The sequence below is a fragment of the Cherax quadricarinatus genome, chromosome 91 (assembly GCF_038502225.1).
Source record: "Cherax quadricarinatus isolate ZL_2023a chromosome 91, ASM3850222v1, whole genome shotgun sequence".
NCBI classification, from domain to species: Eukaryota; Metazoa; Arthropoda; class Malacostraca; order Decapoda; family Parastacidae; genus Cherax; species Cherax quadricarinatus.
The window spans coordinates 9,002,966-9,030,094 of record NC_091382.1 but is presented as its reverse complement, the minus strand read 5'-3'; the positions used below and the strand labels follow the sequence as shown (position 1 = coordinate 9,030,094).

Below are 27,129 nucleotides of genomic sequence, written 5' to 3'. Positions count from 1 at the left end.
GACTTGAGTCCTGGAGGTGGGAAGTACAATGCCTAGTTTAAAGGAGGGGTTTGAGATATTGGCTGTTTGGAGTGACATCTAAACTGTCATATCTGAGCACCTCTGCAAAGGCGGTGATTATGTATGAATAATGGTGAGTGCTGAATGATGATATTAGTGTTTTTCTTTCTTTTTGCATCACCCTACCTCAATGGGAAACAGCCAACATGTTTAAAAAAAAAAAAAATAAAAAAAAAAATAAAAAAAAAAACTTAACTAATGCCTTTTATGTACAGAGAGGTACAATATGCAAACTTAATTTAAGTAGGCATGACATAATTTCTATCAAGAACATCTTTGGTCTTATGCAACAAATTCACACCCAGAAATTAAATGTGTATGCTTTACAGCAACAAAAAAGTGTTTAATAACAAACTGAGAGTTATGGTGAGAGATAATACTTAACAGAGTTCATCATCACTACTGCATAATAGCAGTCCAGGCAGCACTGGAAGTGATACCTTTTATTTTACAGGTATTACTTTATATAAGAACTAAAAATCCATATAGGTAGAAATCATTATTATTATTGTTGAGTAAATCGGTGGGAGACGACCAACTTGTTGAAAAAAAAAAAAAAAATTGAGGAATCCTGCTGAGCAGGTGAAATACAGTGGAACCCCGGTTTTCATCCTTAATCCGTTCCAGAAGGTCGGTCGAAATCCAAAATGGATGAAAACTGAAGTAATATTTCCCAAAAGAAATAATGCAAATCCAATTAATCCTCTACAGACACCCAAAAATATTAACAAAAAATAAATTTTGCAGAGAATAACTATAGTTTTACATACAGAAAACAATGAGAAATAAATATAAAGCACTAATTTTAATGGATAAGTGAACATTTAAATCACTTTTACCTTTATTGAAGACTTGTTGGCATATTCTTTACGAGAACCCCATGCAACTGCCTTGCCTTTTCACAAATTATTGCCACCACAACACTATCTCCCACTAACTGTTTTTCATTGATCCACACCAACAACAACTTCTCAACATCTTCGATTGTCTGCCATCACTACCACTATCACAACCACCCTCCACCACCATCACTACCACTACCACCCTCTTCCACCAATGTTTCGGATGAACGCGTGGAGTATTGCTCACTGAACAAGTGACAGAGGCAGACTGAGTCACATACATGTGTGAGTGGCTGCATCCGATACGGATGATTTCCGAGCAAGGGTACAAAACCTGGGGTCAAATTTGGCCCAAAAAAGTGGTTGAAATCCGAAGTGTAAGATATCCGCACCAGACGAAATCCAGGGTCCCACTGTAGCTCACTAATAAAGATACCAAGGTACTGCACAAGTGTTTTACAAGTGCAAGTTGAAGACTTCCTGTATTATAAATATTATACACAATTCAAGAGGTCCACAATATGTTGCTAAGTCGAGAATTTACAGTACCTCAAAATATTTAGGATATATGGGAGATTTCCTGCTCCTGTATCACTAGAACTATGGCCCACAGTACATGAGCTTCACTTCCTCAAATGGTAATGTGCCAACAAGATTCCTCCATTAAAAAACTATTATATTTTTAAAAAGTTAATATGTCATAGGGTGGTGGTTATAGTTTCCCCAATTTACAAGTCAAATTACCACTTACCTCAGATCCAGAAAAGGAGAGTCGTCGTCATAAACAGAGAAGAGATCAGTGGCATTGATTGTCATGGTTACAGAGCTCTTAGGGTTTGTTCGCTGCTGCAGCCGACGCTCCTCACGCTCGCTGAAATAAAAACTGCCAGTAAAATTTCAAGTTTTTTCTTAACACACTGGCCATGTCACACCAAGGTAGGGTGACCCCTACCCCTCCCCCCCCCTCACAGTTATTCATTTAATCACTGTCTTGTCAGGAGTGTGCTGACATCACAGTACAGATGACCCTCTGAACTGCAACATCCTCACCACTCCCCTGGAGTGCAGGCACTGTACTAACCAAAATCTTCTTTCAACAAGCCGGCTATATCACACAGAGGCAGGGTGGCCAAAACAAAACAAAAAAGCTATCTTTTTAACTTTAGTAATGTATACAGGAGAAAGGGTTACTAGCCCCTTGCTCCCGGCATTTTAGTTGCCTCTTACAACATGCAGCTTACGGAGGAAGAATTCTGTTCCACTTCCCCGTGGAGATAAGAGGAAATAAACAAGAACTAATAAAACAGAAGAAAACCCAGAGAAGTGTGTGTAAAATACATGCTTGTACACGCATGTGTAGTGTGACCTAAGTATAAGTAGCAAGAAGTTTCAGAACTCTTGCCTTTTTTTTTTTTTCCAACAAACTGGCCGTATCCCACCAAGGTAGGGTGGCCCAAAAAGAAAAACGAAAGTTTTTCTTTTTAAATTTAGTAATTTGTGCAGGAGAAGGGGTTACTAGCCCTTTGCTCCCGGCATTTTAGTCGCCTCTTACAACACACATGGCTTACGGAGGAAGAATTCTGTTTCGCTTCCCCATGGAGATAAGAGGAAATAAACAAGAACTAGAAAGAAAATAGAAGAAAACCCAGAGGGGTGTGTATATATATGCTTGTACATGTATGTGTAGTGTGACCAAAGTGTAAGTAGTAGTAGCAAGATGTACCTGAAATCTTGCATGTTTGAGACAGAAAAAAAGACACCAGCAACCCTACAATCATGTAAAACAATTACAGGCTTTCATTTTACACTCACCTGGCAGGATGGTAGTACCTCCCTGGGCAATTGCTGTCTACCAACCTACTACCTAGATCTAACCAAAGTATAAAACATTTATTAATACATTAATGTCAATACAACTGCATCTCATATTCAATTTCTACGTGACCAAACCTCTAGTTGCAGGAAAGATTTACTGGGTCCTGCAAATTTAGATTTAACATTAAATGTCTTGCTGCTTGATGCTGCTTGACACTAGCTTTATTGACAAGTGAGCAGTGACTAGGAGTGTGTATGCTTTGTAGTACAGTAGTAGTGATTATTAATTTTCCATGAATGTAAATACAAAGTAATAACCCAACCTGTTTCCCAATTAGAGCATGCCCTTTCTGCCAAATTACAGTTTATGTATCTCTGCTCAATATGATATGGAGCCAAAATTTAATACTGTTTGTTATTCTTAGTCAGGTTATATACAGAAAGAACATAGTAATGGAGAAACAGCAATGCAGAGGGCACCCAACTAACAATGTGATGAGCTCTTGGTAATGGTTTGACAAACCATCATTATATATACTCTCCACCCCTTGCTGTTCTAGTGAGAGTAGCAAGTGTCTGGTGAGTGGGAGAGTGGGGTTGTGGTGAGGGCAGCAGGTGCTTGAGCAGCAGCAACATTAACCTTGATCACCTACAGTAGTAGTCCCTGACCTGTAGGTTACAAACCCCTGGGGGATGGCTGAGTTTTCCCAGGGGGTCTGCAAAACTATGGTATTAAGTATTGCTTTCCTAACAAACAACTGATTTCCCCCATTATCCATCAATGTCTATCTCAATCTAGCCTACAGTCTTGCTATAGAGCTGCATGCATCTGTTAGCTAGTGTTGTAACTGTAGCACTGCCAATCGTCCTCTTCATGAAAAGACAACATCTTCATAAACCATGAAGGAGGATGTTTTATAAACTAAAATGTATTATCACAATCAATGGAGCCTAAAAATACAAATATTGGCATGTGGGGGTTTGTTAATTCTTTTGAGGCTAAATAGGGATTATAAAGTTTTTCTCCTTCTCTTTTTCAGTAAATGTCTACAGGAGAAGGGGTTACTAGCCTATTGCTCCCGGCATTTTAGTCGCCTCATACGACACGCATGGCTTACGGAGGAAAGATTCTTTTCCACTTCCCCATGGACAATAGAAGAAATAAAGAAGAACAAGAGCTATTTAGAAAAAGGAGAAAAACCTAGATGTATGTATATACGTATATATGCATGTGCGTGTCTGTGAAGTGTGACCAAAGTGTAAGTAGGAGTAGCAAGATATCCCTGTTATCTAGCGTGTTTATGAGACAGAAAAAGAAACCAGCAATCCTACCATCATGCAAAACAGTTACAGGTTTCTGTTTCACAGTCATCTGGCAGGACGGTAGTACTTCCCTGGTGGGAATCGGCCAGTGTGATAATAAAATAATAAAATAAATAGGGATTATTGTACTTGAACAGGTTGAGAACCACTGAGCCACAGGACATGAATGTTTCCATTTCCCCATTCACTAACACCATACAATGGAATAATTAAATCTAGTTCTTAGCCAATCTCTACCAAATAAATGTGAACCCACCACATGTGCAGAAAATGAACATGAGCAAATTAAAACATTTGAGAAAACAGAGGAAAAATTCTAGAAAACAGTTTGTTTTAATGTTCACAAAAAATAACAGTACAGTGTCTCCTCACTTATCGAAGTACTCGTTTATTGACAGCTCGGACTTACAACAGGGTCCCTAACCAGTAACCATACCTAAATAGTGTATATTAGAGCTGATTTCCTCTATTCCTCCGGCAGGCCAGACTTGAGTCCTGGAGATGGGAAGTACAGTGTCTACACTCTGAAGGAGGGGTGTTAATGTTGCAGTTTTATAACTGTAGTGTAAAGCACCCCTTTGGCAAGGTAGTGATGGAGTGAATGATGATGAAAGTTTTTCTTTTCCGGGCCACCCTGCCTTGGTGGGAATCGGCCAACGTGTTAATAAAAAAATAATAAAAATAATAACAGTATACTACTGTACAAACATTTAAAAATGTACTTAAACTGTTATAACTGGTGCAAGGGTGACATTAACCCTTTCAGAGTCCGTGCTGTAGATCTACGGCTTTACACTGAGGGTCCAAACTGTAGATCTATGCCATGAGCTCAGCTCACTCTGATAGGCTGAGAGTGGTAAATTTGGGCCTAGATATGAGAGAATACATCTATGTGGTATGTGTGCACCACATAAAACAAATCCTGCAGCACAATGTGCATAATGAGAGAAAAAACTGAGACCGTAATTTTCGATTAAAACAGCGACTTTGCAGTGTTTTTTGAATGTTTTTTATAGGTGTATTGGTTTTAGTACTGAAAATGGCTTGAAACTGAGCTCAAAGTAGCGGAAATGTTAAATTTTTGCTGATGTTCAAGAGTAAACAAATGACCTCACACATCTACTACATGCCAACTGGTGGGTCTAATATACGTTCACAAATGTGATGATATGATTTATACAATTATTACAATAATGCATGACAATAAATCTTCTATTTTTTGGTTTGAATAAAAATTCATTATGTGAATTAAAAATCAAAATGGAATTCATTTGTAAAGCCTGGAAATGTAACTAATGAACAGAGGAAATGTTAGTTTAGTGCCAGCAATGCCTGCATTGTTTATTCTGGATCCTATTTTAAAACTGGAATATTTTGCACTTTGCACTAAATTGGCCAAATTACCAATTTCCGATCACTATATTTTGCAGTTGAAACAGTCGAGTTGGCGATTTCTTGTGCTCAATAGATAGAATAGAAGTAATACTAGTGAAATAGCTAAGAATTTGGTCGACTGGAATAAGGTAATCGGCCTAAAATGGGAGTCAAAGTCAGCAAAATCGCCACTGCGTAAATATCGCTGACACATCAAAATTCGCGAGAATATAATTTTGTCAGTTTTCCATCAAATTTCGTACTTTTTGTTTTATTACCTTCAGAAAAAGATTCTCTACCATTTCATAAGAAAAAATAACAAAATTATTTTTTGAAAATTCTGGACACTGGTGTGCACTTTGAAATTTGGCCTCTGGACCCTGAACGGGTTAAAACAATATCAAAGATGGTTGGGATACCCACTACCATTAGAGTATGCTCCTTGCTTAACGACAAATTCGTTTACTAACATGAGGAGACACTGAGAGGCTGTAATTAGTTTCATACTGCCCCATTCATAAGTGCAGATCATCACAACTTTAATGGTCATAAGTTAGGGATCAAGAGTACTTTATATTATTTTAAGGCAAAGAAAAACTAAGTGTTAAGCAGCAAGTGACAAGTGTTAAGAATAATCATGTAGCAATTTTTTTTTAACACGCTGGCCGTCTTCCACAGAGGCAGGGTGACCTGAAAAAAAACGCTTTCACCATTATTCAAAGCATCACTGTTTTGGCAAAGGTGCACAGATATGACAGTTCAGATGTCCCTCCAAACAGCAAATATCTCAAACCCCTCCTTCAGAGTGCAGGTATTGTACTTCCCACCTCCAGGACTCAAGTCCAGCTAACCGGTTTCCCTGAATCCCTTCACAAAATATTACCCTGCTCACACTCCAACAGCTTGTCAGGTCCCAATAACCATAATGTTCAATTTAAAAAAGATCACAACATGATAAGCTTATGTGGCACCTTTATAACACCAGGCTTACAGCCATTTGGCAGCAGACAGCTAATTTGCTTCAAAAGATATAGGAAGCTTGGTTGAAGACAGGTATACATACATACATACATACATACATACATATATACATACATATATACATTTATTTTTATTTTTTTTTTATTATCACACCGGCCGATTCCCACCAAGGCAGGGTGGCCCGAAAAAGAAAAACTTTCACCATCATTCACTCCATCACTGTCTTGCCAGAAGGGTGCTTTACACTACAGTTTTTAAACTGCAACATTAACACCCCTCCTTCAGAGTGCAGGCACTGTACTTCCCATCTCCAGAACTCAAGTCCGGCCTGCCGGTTTCCCTGAATCCCTTCACAAATGTTACTTTGCTCACACTCCAACAGCACGTCAAGTATTAAAAACCATTTGTCTCCATTCACTCCTATCAAACACGCTCACGCATGCCTGCTGGAAGTCCAAGCCCCTCGCACACAAAACCTCCTTTACCCCCTCCCTCCAACCCTTCCTAGGCCGACCCCTACCCCGCCTTCCTTCCACTAAAGACTGATACACTCTTGAAGTCATTCTGTTTCGCTCCATTCTCTCTACATGTCCGAACCACCTCAACAACCCTTCCTCAGCCCTCTGGACAACAGTTTTGGTAATCCCGCACCTCCTCCTAACTTCCAAACTACGAATTCTCTGCATTATATTCACACCACACATTGCCCTCAGACATGACATCTCCACTGCCTCCAGCCTTCTCCTCGCTGCAACATTCATCACCCACGCTTCACACCCATTTAAGAGCGTTGGTAAAACTATACTCTCATACATTCCCCTCTTTGCCTCCAAGGACAAAGTTCTTTGTCTCCACAGACTCCTAAGTGCACCACTCACTCTTTTTCCCTCATCAATTCTATGATTCACCTCATCTTTCATAGACCCATCCGCTGACACGTCCACTCCCAATATCTGAATATGTTCACCTCCTCCATACTCTCTCCCTCCAATCTGATATTCAATCTTTCATCACCTAATCTTTTTGTTATCCTCATAACCTTACTCTTTCCTGTATTCACCTTTAATTTTCTTCTTTTGCACACCCTACCAAATTCATCCACCAATCTCTGCAACTTCTCTTCAGAATCTCCCAAGAGCACAGTGTCATCAGCAAAGAGCAGCTGTGACAACTCCCACTTTGTGTGTGATTCTTTATCTTTTAACTCCACGCCTCTTGCCAAGACCCTCGCATTTACTTCTCTTACAACCCCATCTATAAATATATTAAACAACCACGGTGACATCACACATCCTTGTCTAAGGCCTACTTTTACTGGGAAAAAATTTCCCTCTTTCCTACATACTCTAACTTGAGCCTCACTATCCTCGTAAAAACTCTTCACTGCTTTCAGTAACCTACCTCCTACACCATACACTTGCAACATCTGCCACATTGCCCCCCTATCCACCCTGTCATACGCCTTTTCCAAATCCATAAATGCCACAAAGACCTCTTTAGCCTTATCTAAATACTGTTCACTTATATGTTTCACTGTAAACACCTGGTCCACACACCCCCTACCTTTCCTAAAGCCTCCTTGTTCATCTGCTATCCTATTCTCCGTCTTACTCTTAATTCTTTCAATTATAACTCTACCATACACTTTACCAGGTACACTCAACAGACTTATCCCCCTATAATTTTTGCACTCTCTTTTATCCCCTTTGCCTTTATACAAAGGAACTATGCATGCTCTCTGCCAATCCCTAGGTACCTTACCCTCTTCCATACATTTATTAATTAAATAATTGCACCAACCACTCCAAAACTATATCCCCACCTGCTTTTAACATTTCTATCTTTATCCCATCAATCCCGGCTGCCTTACCCCCTTTCATTTTACCTACTGCCTCACGAACTTCCCCCACACTCACAACTGGCTCTTCCTCACTCCTACAAGATGTTATTCCTCCTTGCCCTATACACGAAATCACTGCTTCCCTATCTTCATCAACATTTAACAATTCCTCAAAATATTCCCTCCATCTTCCCAATACCTCTAACTCTCCATTTAATAACTCTCCTCTCCTATTTTTAACTGACAAATCAATTTGTTCTCTAGGCTTTCTTAACTTGTTAATCTCACTCCAAAACTTTTTCTTATTTTCAACAAAATTTGTTGATAACATCTCACCCACTCTCTCATTTGCTCTCTTTTTACATTGCTTCACCACTCTCTTAACCTCTCTCTTTTTCTCCATATACTCTTCCCTCCTTGCATCACTTCTACTTTGTAAAAACTTCTCATATGCTAACTTTTTCTCCCTTACTACTCTCTTTACATCATCATTCCACCAATCGCTCCTCTTCCCTCCTGCACCCACTTTCCTGTAACCACAAACTTCTGCTGAACACTCTAACACTACATTTTTAAACCTACCCCATACCTCTTCGACCCCATTGCCTATGCTCTCATTAGCCCATCTATCCTCCAATAGCTGTTTATATCTTACCCTAACTGCCTCCTCTTTTAGTTTATAAACCTTCACCTCTCTCTTCCCTGATGCTTCTATTCTCCTTGTATCCCATCTACCTTTTACTCTCAGTGTAGCTACAACTAGAAAGTGATCTGATATATCTGTGGCCCCTCTATAAACATGTACATCCTGAAGTCTACTCAACAGTCTTTTATCTACTAATACATAATCCAACAAACTACTGTCATTTCGCCCTACATCATATCGTGTATACTTATTTATCCTCTTTTTCTTAAAATATGTATTACCTATAACTAAACCCCTTTCTATACAAAGTTCAATCAAAGGGCTCCCATTATCATTTACACCTGGCACCCCAAACTTACCTACCACACCCTCTCTAAAAGTTTCTCCTACTTTAGCATTCAAGTCCCCTACCACAATTACTCTCTCACTTGGTTCAAAGGCTCCTATACATTCACTTAACATCTCCCAAAATCTCTCTCTCTCCTCTGCATTCCTCTCTTCTCCAGGTGCATACACGCTTATTATGACCCACTTCTCGCATCCAACCTTTACTTTAATCCACATAATTCTTGAATTTACACATTCATATTCTCTTTTCTCCTTCCATAACTGATCATTTAACATTACTGCTACCCCTTCCTTTGCTCTAACTCTCTCAGATACTCCAGATTTAATCCCATTTATTTCCCCCCCACTGAAATTCTCCTACCCCCTTCAGCTTTGTTTCGCTTAGGGCCAGGACATCCAACTTCTTTTCATTCATAACATCAGCAATCATCTGTTTCTTGTCATCCGCACTACATCCACGCACATTTAAGCAACCCAGTTTTATAAAGTTTTTCTTCTTCTCTTTTTTAGTAATTGTATACAGGAGAAGGGGTTACTAGCCCATTGCTCCCGGCATTTTAGTCGCCTCATACGACACGCATGGCTTACAGTGGACCCCCGCATAACGATTACCTCCGAATATGACCAATTATGTAAGTGTATTTATGTAAGTGCGTTTGTACGTGTATGTTTGGGGGTCTGAAATGGACTAATCTACTTCACAATATTTCTTATGGGAACAAATTCGGTCAGTACTGGCACCTGAACATACTTCTGGAGTGAAAAAATATCGTTAACCGGGGGTCCACTGTATATATATATATATATATATATATATATATATTTTTTTTTTAACACATAGGTCATCTCCCACCGAGGAAGAGTGACAACAGAAGTGTTGAAAAAATAATAATAATAATAATAATAGTAAGAGAACAATGTGTCAACATCTAACCCGGCATAAAAATCTTCAAGAGGAAACCGGACCACAACCTAGGCCAAGTTCCAGGTTAACCAGCCTGTGATATCTAGGTAGGGCAGTGGTTCACTAATAGCTACAGCCTTTCATTCAGTTAAGAATTTTTATATTTTTTTCAAGATCTCCCCCTTCCATTAGTCAACAATTCTAATCAAGACAAAATGAAGTGGGAAATACAATGTCTGCACACTGGAGGAGGAGTGAAGATGTGTTGCAGTTTTTGAATTGTAGTGTAGGTGCACTTCTGGCAAGACAGCAATAGTGTGAATGAAGATGGAAGAGTTTCTTCGTTTTTGGGTCACTCTGCCTCCATGGGAAACTTCCAATACATTAATGGAAAAATATAACAAAACAAAGAAAACGTACCGTGCCAGACGTTCATATTCTTCCCTGATCTCATGTGGGGTTTTAGTTCGCTGAACAATCTCCCAACCCTGGGTTTCCAGTCCTGCTGTCCCCAAGTTATCATATATGGCTCGCATGTGAGCATCGCTCAGCACTGAAATGCAAGACACAAAAATTACATTGGATAAGATGTGGTATAAAATACCAACAGATGCGAAACAAAACACATGCATAACAGAATATTTTAATGAGGACTGAAGAGTAGCTTCTTCAGTCCTAAAGAAATAACTACAACTGGAGTTGGTAGCAGTAGGGTGCAAAGAGGAGAAGCCAGTCAAGTTGTGAGGCAGGGGGTAAGATTTTTCTGAAATCAATTTACCCAGCAGATTTCATTTTTAAAATCTCCAAAGAGAAGATAAATTAAACTGAGGTTTTATTTTACTTCTCATCTTATGGCTGGTGATATATATACTGTACCGTAAATTTTTTCTGTACCAAACTGACCTTCATAAGCCTTTTTCGTTTTGCCAAAGAGCAGCTCAGCTTCTGCTTTACGGTCAGGGTCTGTGTGCTTGTCAGGGTGATAAAGTCTGCTCAGCCGACGGTATGCATTGTTTATCTCTTCATCTGCTGCCTAAAATGAAAATAATATTGTGTGTGAAAATCACAAATGGAGGATTTCTAATTAGTATTACCCAGGCCAATTTGAAAAAATTTCAAAATTATGTGCTGTACTGTATATATACTGTACATTTGTCATTGAATAAGAATATGAAGTTTATTTCAGCATGATACATGTTTGTACAAAGGAGCATAACAATTTGGTATATATGCCAAAAGCCCCTTTAAATGCATAGCATTTTGGGCAAACTTAAGATTAACTTAAGATTAATAAGGCAATAACAGTGTAGTAATTTTGTACTCATGGTCATTAGGCGAGTTTACAATGAATACAAGAGAAGTGAATGTTCTATCTTTTGACTACCACCCACAGGTTGGGTATGGGGTGCATAATAGATATTAAACTAAACATGCACTCTGCCCCAGGCCCAGACTCGTGGAACTCCGTGTTCATCAAGAACTGCAAGAAACCCCTTTCATGTACCTTAAGTATTCTATAGAAAGGGAGCATGGACACGGGGGTCATCCCACATTCGCTAAAAAAAAAAAACACTCCCATTCCACAAAGGTGGTAAGAAAGCAACCGCAAAGAATTTCAGACTGACAGCACTAATGTCCCTTAATTTGTACTACCCGGAATGCAAAAGTGGTTATAACTATGACCATAATTTTTAAAGGGGTGGACCGGTAAGCCAGCGGAAGGCCTCGGTCAGATGACCAAAAGCTCCAATGGCGAGTCATCACATGACTAAGACCTGCGTCGGAAACACTTTGTTTCTTGACAAACCTTACATCCCACCAATGAAAAGCAGGGGCAACATGCGTATGCTAATAGATAACACAATAAGTGTCAGGGGCCCAAGATTTTTCAACTGCCTCCCAGTGTACATAAGGGGGATTACCAATACATTCCTGACTGTCTTCAAGGAGCTAGACAGGCACCTAAAGTCTGTACCTGACCGCTGTGCCTCATACATCGGTTTACGTGCAACCAGCAGTAACAGTCTGGTTGATCAGGCCCTGATCCACTGCAAGGCCTGGTCACTGACCAGGGGGCACTGACCCCCAAAACCCCCTCCAGGTATACTCCAGGCATATGAAATAATCACAAAATTTACTCTTGTCCCAATTAATTTGCACACTATTACACAATATATACAGAACAATCCAAGGTAATGAATGCTCATGATGATTTTCTTTTAGCCTAATTCCTGTAGTTTCAAAAAATATATGACACAATATAGCTCTGTTTTCTGTGTGTTCTGACTCACTAATATTTTCTCCCAGCTTCACATTTCCATGGTATCAAATGACACCCACATTCAAATGCTCACAAAGTGTTTAATATTTGAGATACTGTACTTCAATACAATTTTCAGGCAAATAAACATTGTTTAGTTTTAGGTACTAGAATGATGTCACCATTGTTATTACATACAGAAATGTTATTTTAACTACAGCCTCTCCTCACTTAGTGATTTACTAATTTACCAACGACTCAGACTTACCACTGGCTCTCTGACCAGTATGCATACCTAAATAATGTACATGTATATTAGACCTGATTTCCTCTATTCTGCTTATTACAATATACAGTACACTATTGTATAAACATTTAAAAATGCTACTATACTAAAAATGTTATAGGTGGTGCAAGGGTGACATTAAAGCAGTATCAAAGATGGTTGACATAAACCCACTACCATTATAGTATGCTTCTCATTTAGCGACAAATTCGTTTACTGACACGGTATTAGGAACATAACTCCATCGTTAAGTGAGGAGAGGCTGTATACATGTACAGTAAGATCCCTGTATCTACAGATTCAGTACCTGCTGTTTCAGTTATCCATGGCTTACTGTGGCCCAAAAATAACCCTTAATTTTTCTTAATAAAGGCTCCGAAGTGAAAAAGTAGTGATGGTGGCAGCTAAGAGAAGCCGTGAAATGCTTCTCATAAGTGAAAGTGCTAATTCTAAACTTTTTTGCTTAATTTATCAATTAAACCTTATCAAAGGTATGTCATGTAAAGGAAAATGACTTATAGGTAGGGTTCGCTACTATCCTCGGTTTCAGGTAGCCATGGTAGATCTTGGAATGTATCCATTGTGGATACAGGGGTGCCTGGTGTCCCATGGCCTGGTGGCTAAAGCTCTCGCTTCACACAGCGAGGGTCTGGGTTTGATTCCTGGCGAGGGTAGAAACACTGGGCGTGTTTCTTTACACTGGCTGTCTACGTTCCCCATAAGTAAAATGGGTACCTAGGTGTTAGTGGACTGGTGTGGGTTGCATCCTGGGATGAAACTGACCAAATTTGCCCAAAATGCTCTGCATAACAAGGGGCTTTCTATATAGTAGTGTCACTGATGTCAACTATGGTCTGTATACCTTGTATATGCAGTAAATAAAGATAGTATATTATTAACTACTGTATATGGCAGTGAATGTGTGTGTTTTGTTTCTCAGATACTGTACAGTACATGGTGATGGAGCCACCCAGGATAACCCAGGAAAGCCAGTGCATCGAGGACTGTCTAACTTATTTCCATTGGGGTCCTCAATCTTGTCCCCCAGGATGCGACCCACACCAGTCGACTAACACCCAGGTACCTATTTGCTGCTAGGTGAACATGACAACAGGTGTAAGGAAACACGTCGAAATGTTTCCACCCCGCTGGGAACCGAACCCAGACCCTCCGTGTGTGAAGCGAGAGCTTTAGCCACCAGACCACCGAGACACCCAAGAGCTTTGTGTATTAATAACATTACAGCAGTTGAATATGCTGAATGTTGAAGACAGAGTAAAACAACTGAAGCTAAATCATGTTTATAAAATTGCTCACAAACAGTGTCCAGAATATCTTGCTGTCAATTTTGTCAAGGTTGGGAACCAAAGCAATCATAGTACTAGGGGGAGAGAGCACAACTTTGTAGTACCCACAGTCAGTGGCCAGGCTTCAAACACCTTTTATTGTACAGCAATAAAGAAATGGAACAGACTGCCTGTACATGTCAAAGCCAGTCATAGCATGAACCAGTTCAAGAAGACTGCCAAAAAGTGTCTGATGAATGTAGCTACAGAAAGGGAGGGGAATGATTTTCTATTTTTTAGCTAACATACGTGTAAATTTTACCTTATTCCTAGTAATGACCCTCGTATTGTAGATAGTCTTTTTAGTATGATAATAAGATGTTATCTTCATTATAGAATAATAAGAAAATATTATAACCTTTATATTATAATAAGGTAAAAGGACCCCAATGGAAATAAGTCACTCTGTCTGACTTTTTTGGGTTATTCTAGGTTCTCTACACATATGCTGCTATGTATGATACTTCTATGTAACTGTATTTGTGTATACCTGAATAAACTAACTTACTTATAATCATAACCAAGCACATAATTTTTTTTTTTGACAATGGTCCTGAGGACACCCAGAGGTTTTGGGCACATAAAATGTACATTATTGTATTTAGACTGAACCTATGATAACCCACTGAATCCATGTTAAGTTAAGTAGCTTTATGTCTAGAGAATAATGTAAAGAGTGATAGTTCCACCAAGTCTCCTCAAGCTGAATGATCCACACAGGTTGAGTGCTCATGGCTGGGTTGGTAGCATCCTCAGCTCACACACTGAAGGACTGTGTATTGCTCCCTGGCACAAGTTAAATATTAAGCATGTTTCCTCCTATGAGCAGGTTATCTGTGTATTGTTCCAGACACTGTACTGTATCTTTTTATTCTTTATTCTCAAGACAGGACTCTTGAGAAACAGAGCCAGGCAAAAGACTATTGTGAACAGCATCTGCAAGCCGTTGCAGCACAATTTGGTCTTTGTATTTTTGGAGTTAGTTGATGAACTGTATATCCATGTATGATTTCCCTTCCTCAATTATTATTACAAATAAAACTAAGGGCTAAACCCACAAGGGTCACACAACACTGTCCCTGTCTTGATGAGAGAATCCATATTAGTGTTAAGTGAAGCTATTAGTTCACTAAGTTAATTCTGCTGACAGTTGCTTGCACTCCTGTGCAACTATCATTGGCTGGTTCCAAATTGTGAAGTTTGAGAACTCTCCAGGTCTGCAAGCTTACTAACATGGGAGGCTTGAGTGGCTTTGAGTTTGTTGTAGGAATCTTGCAGGATTAGCACATTTGGGGTTAAGAATTTTATTACCTTGCCAATGGAAATCAAGGAACCCAATAGAAATAAGTCATTGATTTTTTTCCTGGCTTATCCTAGTTAAGGTACACAAGATGTGGGAAAAAAATACTTATGTACAGTTTGGGACATTTATTAGAGGAAATATTTTGTCCTAAGTGGATTCTTCTGTCCTGTGTACAGTTCAGGACCCCATAGAAACAAGTCAAGGACCTCAATGGAAATAATACACTTAGATTTTTCATGGCTTATTCTGTGTATACCTTTACCTTTGATGAGTTTCTAGAGTCTTTCTGCTCCCAGAGCCTGGCCATGGGCCAGGCTCATTTGGTGCTAGCCTGGTCCAGGCTGTTGCTGCTGGAGGCCTGCTGCCCCACATTTCCATCACAGCCTGGTTGATCTAGCACTTAGTAAAGATACTTGTCCAGTTTCCTCTTGAAGGCTTCTACACTTGTTCCAGCAGTGTTTCTGATATCTTGTGCTAAGTTGTTGAATAGTCTGGGACTCCGGATGTTGATACAGTGTTCCCTTATTGTGCCCACTGCACCCCTGCTTTTCACTGGGTTTATTTTGCAGTTCCTCCCATTTCTCTTGCTCCAGTATGTTGTTATGGCAGTGTGCAGATTTGGGATCAGGCCCTTGAGTGCCTGCCAAGTATATATTATGATGTCTCTCTCTCTCTCTCTCTCTCTCTCTCTCTCTCTCTCTCTCTCTCTCTCTCTCTCTCTCTCTCTCTCTCGATACACATTCAAGATTTTAAGGTGTTCCCAGTAATTTAAATGCTTTACTGGCTTTATGCGAGCTGTAAATGATCTATCTGTTCAAGCTCTGATATTTCTCCTGCCTTGAACTGCGCTGTCAACACCGAGCAATATTCCAAATGAGGGAGCACAAGCGATTTGAAAAATGTCACCACTGGCATTATGTCTCTTTATTTAAAGGTTCTCAATACCCACCCCATCATCTTCCTGCTGTCATGACCTTTGTCTTATTGTGTTCTTTAACAGAAAGGTCAGCTGACATAATTATTCCCAAGTCTTTCACATGTTCCTTTTGTTCTATCTGATGATCCTCTTGAATTTTGTATACAGTGTTCCTTTTGAGTTCTTCATTCTTTCCATACCTAAGCAGTTGGAATTTATCACCAGTGAACGTCATGTTGTTCTCCACTGCCCACTGGAAAACCCTGTCTATGCCTTTCCGTAATTTTTCAGTGTCTTCTACCACCAATAGACCCCTGGCAGTCTTCAAGCTGGCACTGGACAAGCAACTAAAGTCGGTACCTGACCAGCCGGGCTGTGGCTCGTACGTTGGTTTGCGTGCAGCCAGCAGTAACAGCCTGGTTGATCAGGCTCTGATCCACCAGGAGGCCTGGTCACAGACCGGGCCGCGGGGGCGTTGACACCCGGAACTCTCTCCAGGTAAACTCCAGGTAAACAGTGACTCAATTATTTTAGTATTATCTGCAAAACTGTGACAAAACTGTGACAAGTGCAGAAAAGTGGACAGTTAAGGACACTTATTAAAGGTAATTTACATGTGTTACTATGTATGATAACTATACATGTGTACCTGTATCTAAAGAAACTTGCTTAAAGGACACATTTTGCCCCTCATGAAGTCATCATCATTAAGTTTATTCAGGTATTGGTACATTTAAATACAGTGGACCCCCGCATAACGATTACCTCAGAATGCGACCAATTATGTAAGTGTATTTATGTAAGTGCGTTTGTACGTGTATGTTTGGGAGTCTGAAATGGACTAATCTACTTCACAATATTTCTTATGGGAACAAATTCGGTCAGTAATGGCACCTGAACATACTTCAGGAGTGAAAAAATATCGTTAACCGGGGGTCCACTGTACAATTACACAAATTAATATACAAAGTAATATATGCAATAAGATCACAGTAAATAGGTGATGTCTCAATATGCAAAGCAACCACTGTGAAAAAGTAGTGAAAATTCAAGAGACAAGACAGGATTTTCTTTGGATTTTTAATCCCGGAGGGTTAGCCACCCAGGATAACCCAGGAAAGCCAGTGCATCGAGGACTGTCTAACTTATTTCCATTGGGGTCCTCAATCTTGTCCCCCAGGATGCGACCCACACCACTCGACTAACACCCAGGTACCCATTTACTGCTAGGTGAACATGACAACAGGTGTAAGGAAACACGTCGAAATGTTTCCACCCCGCTGGGAACCGAACCCAGACCCTCCGTGTGTGAAGCGAGAGCTTTAGCCACCAGACCACCAAGACACCCAAGAGCTTTCATTATTCTCACACTATTAAGGACACTATTAAGGGCATGTTGCACTTTAATAACTGTATTCCTTTGTACTTCTCTGTATCATGTTCAAATAAATAAATAAATAAATAATGCGAGAAATCATAAAGCACTTGGAAATTTACTATTTTTTTTCACAGTGGTTGTTTTACATATATGTAGTAACCTGTGTGTAAATTACCTAAGATAACCCATAAAAGTGACTTATTTCCATAGGTGTCCTCTTATTATTATTATTGTGTAAATTACCCAGGACAACTCCAAAAAAAAGTGATTTATTTCCATTGTAGTTCTTGAAGCAGCAGGACCCCCTGGATGGGGTCCCTCAGGTCATTTATTAAAGGTAATTTATACATGTAATATGTATGATAATTGTAATTATGTGTACAAATACACATATAACCTTAAAGGAAACGTTTCGCCACGAGTGGCGAAATTCTCATTCTCACTCTCATTCTCTCTCTCGTTACCACCATACCATTTACAACCCAATTTACATATTTTACATTGTAAGACAATTATAATCGCCAATAATTTGCATAATTGTAAATCAAAATTAGACTGGAATACTGTTGAAGGATTTACATTAAATCCCAGTTAAAGCTGTGTTAATCCCCCCATACCCAGGACTGGACCCCATTTTAATTATGACTTAGCAATTTACAATGATAGTTAAGTATTTACAGGTTAATTACCAGGTTAGTGTTAATATATTAGGAAATATACCACCCGTTATTTATCACGTTAAATCTCCTCATTCTACGGGACTTACGTTTCTTGGAATGTTGAGAAATGTGTAATAGTCATCGCCTTCTTCCTTTATCTCATCTAATTCCTCGGACATGGTGAAAGTAGAGGAAAATGAAGGTAAAATAAGGCAGGAGCAGCAGCGGCGGCCCAACAACACTACAGACGACCCTTCCAGCATTCATGTCTTGCCAGATTTTTTCATTTTTCTTTATTTATTAAGCTTTCTCGACTCTGTAAAATAAAATGAAGCTTCAATATTTATTGTGTTATAATCTAGTTATTTCTACGCCCGGATAATAGCACTCTAGGTGACACCTCCAGCATTCGTGTCTCGTGAGATTTTTAATTTTCTATATTTACTGACCTTATACATAAAATAAAATAAAACTTTAATATTTATTGCAGTTCCATCTAATTATTTCTGCTGAAAACTTTATCAACATATATCTATACAATGTACTCTTTAGGAGCCAATATCTCGAAACCATTATTTTGGGAAGATTTTTATGTATATAAATAATGGAAATAAATCCCTGAATGGGGTTTATTTCCATTATTTATTATTTTTGGTTACTAGCACTGTCAGATTTCAGCCAGTAGGATCAGTGAAAACATTTGAATTATTCAATGTCATGTTTGAATTATCAGTCAGACTGTCAGAAGTTAGAGAGAGAGAGAGATTTCGTTCGGATTTTTAACCCCGGAGGGTTAGCCACCCAGGATAACCCAAGAAAGTCAGTGCGTCATCGAGGACTGTCTAACTTATTTCCATTGGGGTCCTTAATCTTGTCCCCCAGGATGCGACCCACACCAGTCGACTAACACCCAGGTACCTATTTGCTGCTAGGTGAACAGGACAACAGGTGTAAGGAAACGTGTCGAAATGTTTCCACCCGCCGGGAATCGAACCCGGGCCCTCCGTGTGTGAAGCGGGAGCTTTAGCCTTAGCTTTAGCTTTAGCCAATTTTTGTTGGTAATTTCTATGTCATGACTCATGAAATAGTAATAACATTCTTGTAAACAAACCAGGGAACGGGTGGAGTTTGAACCCATGGCAGGTGATTCCTAAAACTCGAGGTGAGTGGCTGAGTAGTTAACGCACTGGCCTGAAATTTCACTACTCTCTTGCCATGGGTTCAAACCCCACCCGATCCGTGGTTTCTATGCAGTCAAAAAGTGGAAAAAGAGACTTATGCACAGTAATTAGAGGAAACGTGCCGCCACGAGAGTCTTCTTCAGTCCTATAGCAAGAGAGACTCTGAAGAATTTTAGCAAGAAGTCCCAGATTTTGGGTCATTTTATGCCTATTGAGTTTTTATAAAGATTAAGCCGGACACGGGATAAGTCATGACTGCCCGTAACACCAAGGCATGATAGTGATTCTCTTTGCACTACAAATCATTGTAAACCCTCACTGTAAACTACCTATGTAAATATACTTCCTAAAATATGTCAACCACAGTGTAAACTTGCAAGGAAATACAGGAATTTTTTGACTTTGAATGGCCCGGTGGCCTGGTGGCTAAAACTCCCGCTTCACACACGGAGGGCCCGGGTTCGATTCCCGGCGGGTGGAAATTCCGACACGTTTCCTTACACCTATTGTCCTGTTCACCTAGCAGCAAATAGGTACCTGGGTGTTAGTCGACTGGTGTGGGTCGCATCCTGGGGGACAAGATTAAGGACCACAATGGAAATAAGTTAGACAGTCCTCGATGACGCACTGACTTTCTTGGGTTATCCTGGGTGGCTAACCCTCCGGGGTTAAAAATCCGAACGAAATCTTATCTTATCTTATCTTATCTTATGCGGGTCAAGTTCTACTGTCCGAAATGCTCTGCTTATTAAGGGTTTCCTGCATGTATACCTATCTTTCTCCTGGAGTTTACCTGGGGAGGGGTTCGGGTCTCAGCGACCCCGCGGCCCGATCTGTGACCAGGCCTCATGGTGGATCAGGGTTTGATCAACCAGGCTCTTACTGCTGGCCGAATACAACCCGACGAATGAACAACAGCCTGGTTGACCAGGTGTTGACTTAAGTTCTTGTACAAACACTATTATGCTGAGATAAAGAATCTTTAATCCTTAATCTTTACCATTTTGCAACTAGAAAACATTCTGATGTGCAATGATGCACAGAAATATAATTACTAGTGTAATAATCAAGGGGGGAAGCGCTAAATGCACAGGAGCAGAAGAGCACATGAGTGGGAACCTTAAAATAAGGACAGGCAAAAAATATCTCTGGAGAGAACTGTTCACCTCAAGTGAGGTTCCTTAACGCTGGTGAGGGGCTCTTGATCTAGGGAATTGGAGCTGTGCTCCGGTTCCCTTAATTGACCGTGAATTCCTTCCCCCCCCCACATGCGCTGTATAATCCTACTGGTTTAGCGCTCCCCCATGATTATAATTAATTATGGAGAGGACTGTCTTCTGTCGTGGAATGTTTATTATAAGCATATTATTGTTGCCAGCATAACCAAGTGCTAAACCCGTAAGGGTCATACAGCGCTGCAAGACTGGTAAAGTATAATCAATTTGGTGTCAAAAAAATATGTTACTGACAAAAGGTCGAAGAGGAAGTCTGTGTCAAAGGAATTTGTCCCGTAGCTTGATTGGTAAGCTGGCACTGGACAAGCACCTAAAGTCGGTTCCTGACCAGCCGGGCTGTGGCTCGTACGTTAGTTTGCGTGCAGCCAGCAGTAACAGCCTGGTTGATCAGGCTCTGATCCACCAGGAGGCCTGGTCACAGACCGGGCCGCGGGGGTGTTGACCCCCGGAACTCTCTCCAGGTAAACTCCACGTCTCTCCAGGTCACACACTGAGGTCCGGGGGTCGATCCCCAGTACGGGCGGTTAACATTAGGACGTGTTTCCTTAAGACACATGCTGTCCATGTTCACCTATCAGAAAAAATAGGTACCTAGGTGTTAGTGGACTGGTGTGGGTCGCTTCCTGGGACAAAATTAACCTAATTTGCAAGAAATGCTCAGCATAACAAGGGGCTTTCTATATAGTAGTATGTCACTGATGTCAGCTATGGTCTGTATGAATAAAGATTCCCATATGCTGCATAAGTGTCTCAATCTTCACCTTGTACATGTACTTGTAGTAAATGAAGATATTATAAATAAATAATTATTAATAAATAAATAAATAAGCACGAATTTCTCGACAAGATTGATCAAATCCCACAAATTATTATAACTAATTATTGCTGTTAGGTAAAAGAACACAAGTGCAACTAATGTGACATTTTATTGTGACAACGTTTCGCTCTCCAGGAGCTTGATAAAGTTCCTGTAGAGCGAAACCTTGCCGTAATAAAATGTCGCATTAGCTGCATTTGTGTCCTTTTTACCTAACATATTATCAGTAATTCTACCAACATTATTAATTATTCTTTTAAGGGCTATACCGGCCTTTAGTTATCATTATTATTGTATCAAATAATAATTAGTTGATGAGTGAACGTGAAGATAGTGGCCGGCCAGCCATTTGTAAACAAAGTGGCGGGCGTCTCCTCTTATCACTTATCATATTATTGATGATTTAACCTGGTTTGACACGTTAGTATTTTACCATTAAGTTGTTCATTATTACGTCTGTTTTGTATCAGATTATCTGGAGGTTTTGCTGCCTCGTTTGAGCTGTGGGATTCATAATGATTCACCATTACCCTGATCGTTTTTATTACTAAATTTTATTTAGCCATTTTTTTGTGATTTACGTAAATTCTAGAGTTTATTACTGCCGGAAATAGTTTATTGCTACGTTAATTTAACTTGTTTAATATTAACCCGGAGGGTTATTAGCCCAGGATAATATTCCAGGAAGGTACATGGAGGTTAAATATTTTTTTTATTAATATGAACGTGTATAAAAGGTATAAAAGTTGGATTTATAGTTCATTTGGTTATAGTTTTGATGCATTTATGATAGTCTCCTTATGGGAGGAGTATTACAACCCAGGAGTCCAAATGGCCTGTTATCCCGGGTGTAAAGGGAGCAAAATAAACAGCAGAAAAGTTTTGACTTATATTATCCATCACCAGCAATATGTACACTATGTACAGTGATAAGAATAGTGCACTCCACGGTAAGCAAGGCAGAATAGAAGCCACAAGAGAGCAGACCGTGCTTCAACCAGCTCTAGAATGGGAATAACAAGGGCAGACAGGAGAGTGGTACCCACATAACCTCTGCGATTGCCAAAACCATCTTCTTATTGGCTAGAACCTGGTCACTAGTTGAACGACGGGGCCCCATCATCAACTCTTAGCAACCTGGTTCGCTGGTTGGGGGAGATAGCCTGTAAATGAGGGTGTGTACATGCGCCGAATAAAGGTTACGTACTCTTTGTATGCCACAAGGAGGCAGGGGGGGAGGGTTTTTGATCCAAGGAATTGGACTTGTCAAGGACCCCAATAGAAATAAGTCACTGACTTTTTTTGGGTTATCTTATGTAATTTATGTATGATAATTGTACTTACGTGTATCTTTGTTTAGATAAACTTAGAGAATGTGACCTACAACAGTCGACTAACACCAAGGTACCTACTTACTGCTTGGCTGTTAGGGAAGGTTTCTTGATGATAGTGAGGGGCTTTTGATCCATGTCAGAAGAAGAAGATATTGAAGACTCTAGCACACCAACATGGGAAAGTCTTACTTTCTACATTGCTCCATCAAATGCTGACACCGTGACCTGCGCTGAACTCTACAAAGGCCTCAGTGCAGGAACTGTTACATTTGCCTGCGAGCAAGGATGCCTAGGCATGCCAGTGGCCTTCGTTGTAATCAATATTTTATAATGTGTAAACCACATTGTAAGCTTTGCAAGGAAATAAAGATTTTAATTTTCGCACTCACCCAAGTTCTGGAATTCCTCGAGCCTCTACGATTCACCTTTGTAAACAAGACAAAACTCCACCATCTTTCTAGGAGAAGCTTCAGAAAATTTGAAAATGGCTCCTCTACAAACCTGCCTCCTTAATCTCATCAAATAACACTACCAGTGAGCGGCCATATGATGTTCCTGCCTGCCTGCCCTGTCCTGTGACCTAGCCTGCTGCCAGCTTCTCAAGTCCTCCAGCCACCACAAGACTATTACAACAGTGACTGCTAATCCTGTTTTTCCAGTCTGCCCCACAAGCGCCTAGCGGCTGGGACTTTCTCTACGACTGTGGACACTCCTCTCCAATGCTAATCTTCACATGTCCCATCTTCCCATCTCACCCCACGTGGGGTCTTACCTAAACTCTCTTGTCTTGTATTGTGTATCAGGTTGTACAAACTACTGTGGACAGATATAGGTGAAATGGGTTCATTTTGAGTAGATCTGTCTAGCATTGGCCAGTATGCCTGCTGTATAGTTTCCCCATGTTTGGTGAGAACATATTTGTACGTAAAGTGATGTAAAAGGTAGACTGTCGATGATTTTTATGGCATCAATAATTTCTTTTTCCTGCACTGTACAGTACATATATTAATAAAACCTAGTGTTAACTAAACTATTGTATGGAAAAAAGAATTCCATCACTTTAATGTCTCTGTTCAATGTGCTAAATAGTAATTATGATTTCTTACTTCATGTTCTTTGATACTTACAGGTGTTGGCCAGGAGAGGATGGGTTGCTGTGGTGAGAGTGGGATACCCTCTCGGGAGGAGGAGCGGCGACCCACAGATGTTTTGTGGCTTGTTATGTTTTTCCTCTTTCTTGTACTTATGGTTAGTTATGCAAGTTGCAATTATTATTTAATGTAAGTATTGAGATTATGGAGAATGTTATATGTTTATATCCAGACATTCACTGTGTAATTTAAATTAACTGATTTTGTTCATTAAATGTTTTTACTGTAGGGTCTCCATGAATAATCTTAGTCACAGATTATTTATGATGCCCTTTTTTTTTGTACTTTGCAAACCAATTTTTTTACTTTGCAAATGCTCTCTAATTTAAAAATCAGCTATAGAATTTCATTGAAAATAAGACAGGGAAGATGAGGAAGACAAAAATTGTTGTAGCAGGCTGGAGTTACCATTAATGTACTTGGGAATTACTCTCTATCACAATGACTGATCACACTCATACACAAGACACTTCATCATTATAGAGTGAGGATTTTTTTTTTATATGTGTATATATTTATAGAACCTAAAGAAAAAAAAAAGAGAGAGGAGGGGAAATCAGATACATATTGTAAGCTCTTAAGTTTTTTATATTTTTGGTCTTGCATGTAATGCATTTTTTTATAGATAAAAACATTTTGTGTTAATCTTTCTGCACTCAGATCACCTGAGAAATATGAAATATATTAGAGTATTACTCCAAGGCTATTACAGTGCTTGACGATATGATAGCAAGGGTGTTGCCAGTCTGACACTCATCCAGGCACCCATCATCCTTATTTCAAGTCTCCCTCAATCATTGCCTTATCCATAATACTCCACTAATTGTACATCTTCCAGTATTCTCTGCGATTCTCAACCACCGTAGCACCCTCCACAACACTCAACTTGATAATACTGAAATAAGGTGCTAGTCATGGTATTGTATTTAAATAGAAGACTTTTTGTCTGCCAGGAACTTTGTTAATTCATGCAGAAAGAAAAAATAAGGTTACATAGTGACTGAGGAAAGATCTGTGAGATATCGAGTTAGTTCATCATGGTCTGCCGGATCAACCAGGCTGTGGTGGATGTGTGGGCCAGCAGACTGCCAGCAGTAGCAGAAGACAAGCTTGTTCTTGGGCTGGGCTGCAGGAGTATAAAAACTCTTGAAATCCATCAAAAGGTATATCAAAGGGGGTGAGGTCTCAGGTGATGACACTCTTGGATTTAGGTAGGATCAACTTTGCTTCAGCCTCGGAGATGGTGAATGACCCAGAGTTTTCGGAAATACATTGAAGCACTCTATGTCCTTAACCTAGACTATTGTATTTTCTTGTGTTTTTAATTTCAGATATTTGTAGCAGCCTTTGCTTTGGTGTTTGGGAACCCTCTTAGATTAGTGAATGGTTACGACAGTTTTGGAAATGTATGTGGCAGTGACAATGCAGACATGAAGGAACACAATGATAGCTTGATGATTTTCTCAGGCCATGATGTGACAGACTACAAGTAATTATTATTATGATTATCATTGTGATTAATATATACAATACAGCCTCTCCTCACTTAATGGCGGAGTTCTGTTCCTAAGACCGTGTTGTTAAATGAATTCATTACTAGTGAGGAGCATACTATAATGGTAGTGGGTTTGTGTCACCCATCTTTGATATTGTTTTAGTGTCACCTTTGCACCACTTGTAACATTTCTGTTATATTTTTGAATGTTTATACAGTAGTGTACTGTAAATAACAAAAAAAGGCACAATACCGTGACTGGAATGATACACAAATAACCCGCACATAGAAGAGAGGAGCTTACGACGATGTTTCGGTCCGACTTGGACCATTTACAAAGTCACACTGTGAGTTTGTAAATGCTCCAAGTCGGACCGAAACGTCGTTGTAAGTTCCTCTCTTCTATGTGCGGGTTATTTGTGTATAGTGTACTGTATATTGTATTAAACAGAATAGAGGAAATCAGCTCTAATATACATTATTTAGGTATGCATACTGGTCAGAGAGCCTGTCGTAAGCCCGAGTCATCGGTAAACGAATATGGCGCTAAATGAGGAGAGGCTGTAGTAGTATTAGTATTTATGAGTTTGTATAGTATTATTATTTATTAATATGTACAGTATTTAAATGCTATAATTTGGGTCACACTTTTACAGTTAACCCTTTGACTGTTTACGACGTATAAATACGTCTTACGAGCCAATGTTTCTGATGTATTTATACGCACAAATTCTAGCGGCTTCAAATCAAGCGGGAAAGGCCTGGTAGGCCTACATGAGAGAGAATGGGTCTCAGTGGTCGGTGTTCACCCTGTGAAAAAAATCTGGGACTCAGTGGTGCATTGTGGGAACGCCATCATGTTAGTCCATTTTCACCATGCCTCTCGGTAAGAAGTTCCTCACTCCTCGGCGGATTGGAGGTCTTTTGTTCCCAAGTGATAGCTCTGACAGCGATGAAAATGTCAGTGACAGTGAATTCCAGGGTTTTGAAGTGAGTGTTACCGGAAAAAGTGCCCAGGATAACGTAATTAGTGATGAAAACCCAGATGACCCACAACCTTCCACCTCTGGTGCTGGGCCGGCTTGTTCACGTTCACGTGTTCACTTGTTCACGTCCTGTACCAGGACGAAAGAGGAAGCTATTTGGTCATGTACAACACCCAGATGATAGCAGTGAATGTGATAGTGATAGTGATTTCAAGGTCATTGAAAGCAGTTCTAGTGACAGTGAGGGTGAATATTCCCCAGTGAAGCGGCAGTATGTACGACGTAGCATGAGGTCTGATAGTGTTTCATATGTTGTTCCAAGGGGAAGGAGAAACTCTGGGAGCACATCCCTTGGCCCTACACCACGACCTGATAGTGAAGATGACGATATTGTAACGATGGGTATGAATGATGTGAGTGAGGGAGCAGGCAATGGTGGTGATAGTGAGGGTGGCACGGCCCATGTGGCACCATCAGCGGGCCACTCTACTACCCACGCTGCTGACTCTGCACAACAACCAGCCTCACCTGACCCCACACTCCCACAACCTGCACAACCACAACCACGGTACAATATCCAGACCCCACCAGCAGACCGCATCTGGGATTGGCAGGACGGTGACGAGTTTGTTCCCAGTCCCCATGACTT

The 27,129-nt window shown here is 40.1% G+C and overlaps 2 protein-coding genes across 3 annotated transcripts in view; one reads left to right on the top strand and one right to left on the bottom strand.

The window, feature by feature from the left end:
- Window positions 1–18,557, bottom strand: part of LOC128704851 (dnaJ homolog subfamily C member 11) — a 95,260-nt gene extending 76,703 nt beyond the window's left edge. For both annotated transcript variants that reach the window (XM_053800001.2, XM_070104375.1), the window contains exons 1-4: window positions 18,389–18,557; window positions 11,037–11,166; window positions 10,554–10,686; window positions 1,654–1,773 (exon numbers count right to left, since the gene is read on the bottom strand). In XM_053800001.2, the coding sequence (XP_053655976.2) occupies window positions 1,654–1,773; window positions 10,554–10,686; window positions 11,037–11,166; window positions 18,389–18,544 (539 nt within the window). In that variant the 5' untranslated portion in view covers window positions 18,545–18,557. The remainder of the gene's footprint in view (window positions 1–1,653; window positions 1,774–10,553; window positions 10,687–11,036; window positions 11,167–18,388) is intronic.
- A 3,231-nt stretch (window positions 18,558–21,788) lies between these two features.
- The window catches only part of Ctl1 (choline transporter-like protein 1), a 90,633-nt gene continuing 85,292 nt past the window's right edge, over window positions 21,789–27,129 (top strand). Inside the window, exons 1-3 of the mRNA XM_070104373.1 lie at window positions 21,789–21,934; window positions 23,978–24,096; window positions 25,331–25,488. Of these exons, the coding sequence (XP_069960474.1) occupies window positions 23,995–24,096; window positions 25,331–25,488 (260 nt within the window). The 5' untranslated portion in view covers window positions 21,789–21,934; window positions 23,978–23,994. The remainder of the gene's footprint in view (window positions 21,935–23,977; window positions 24,097–25,330; window positions 25,489–27,129) is intronic.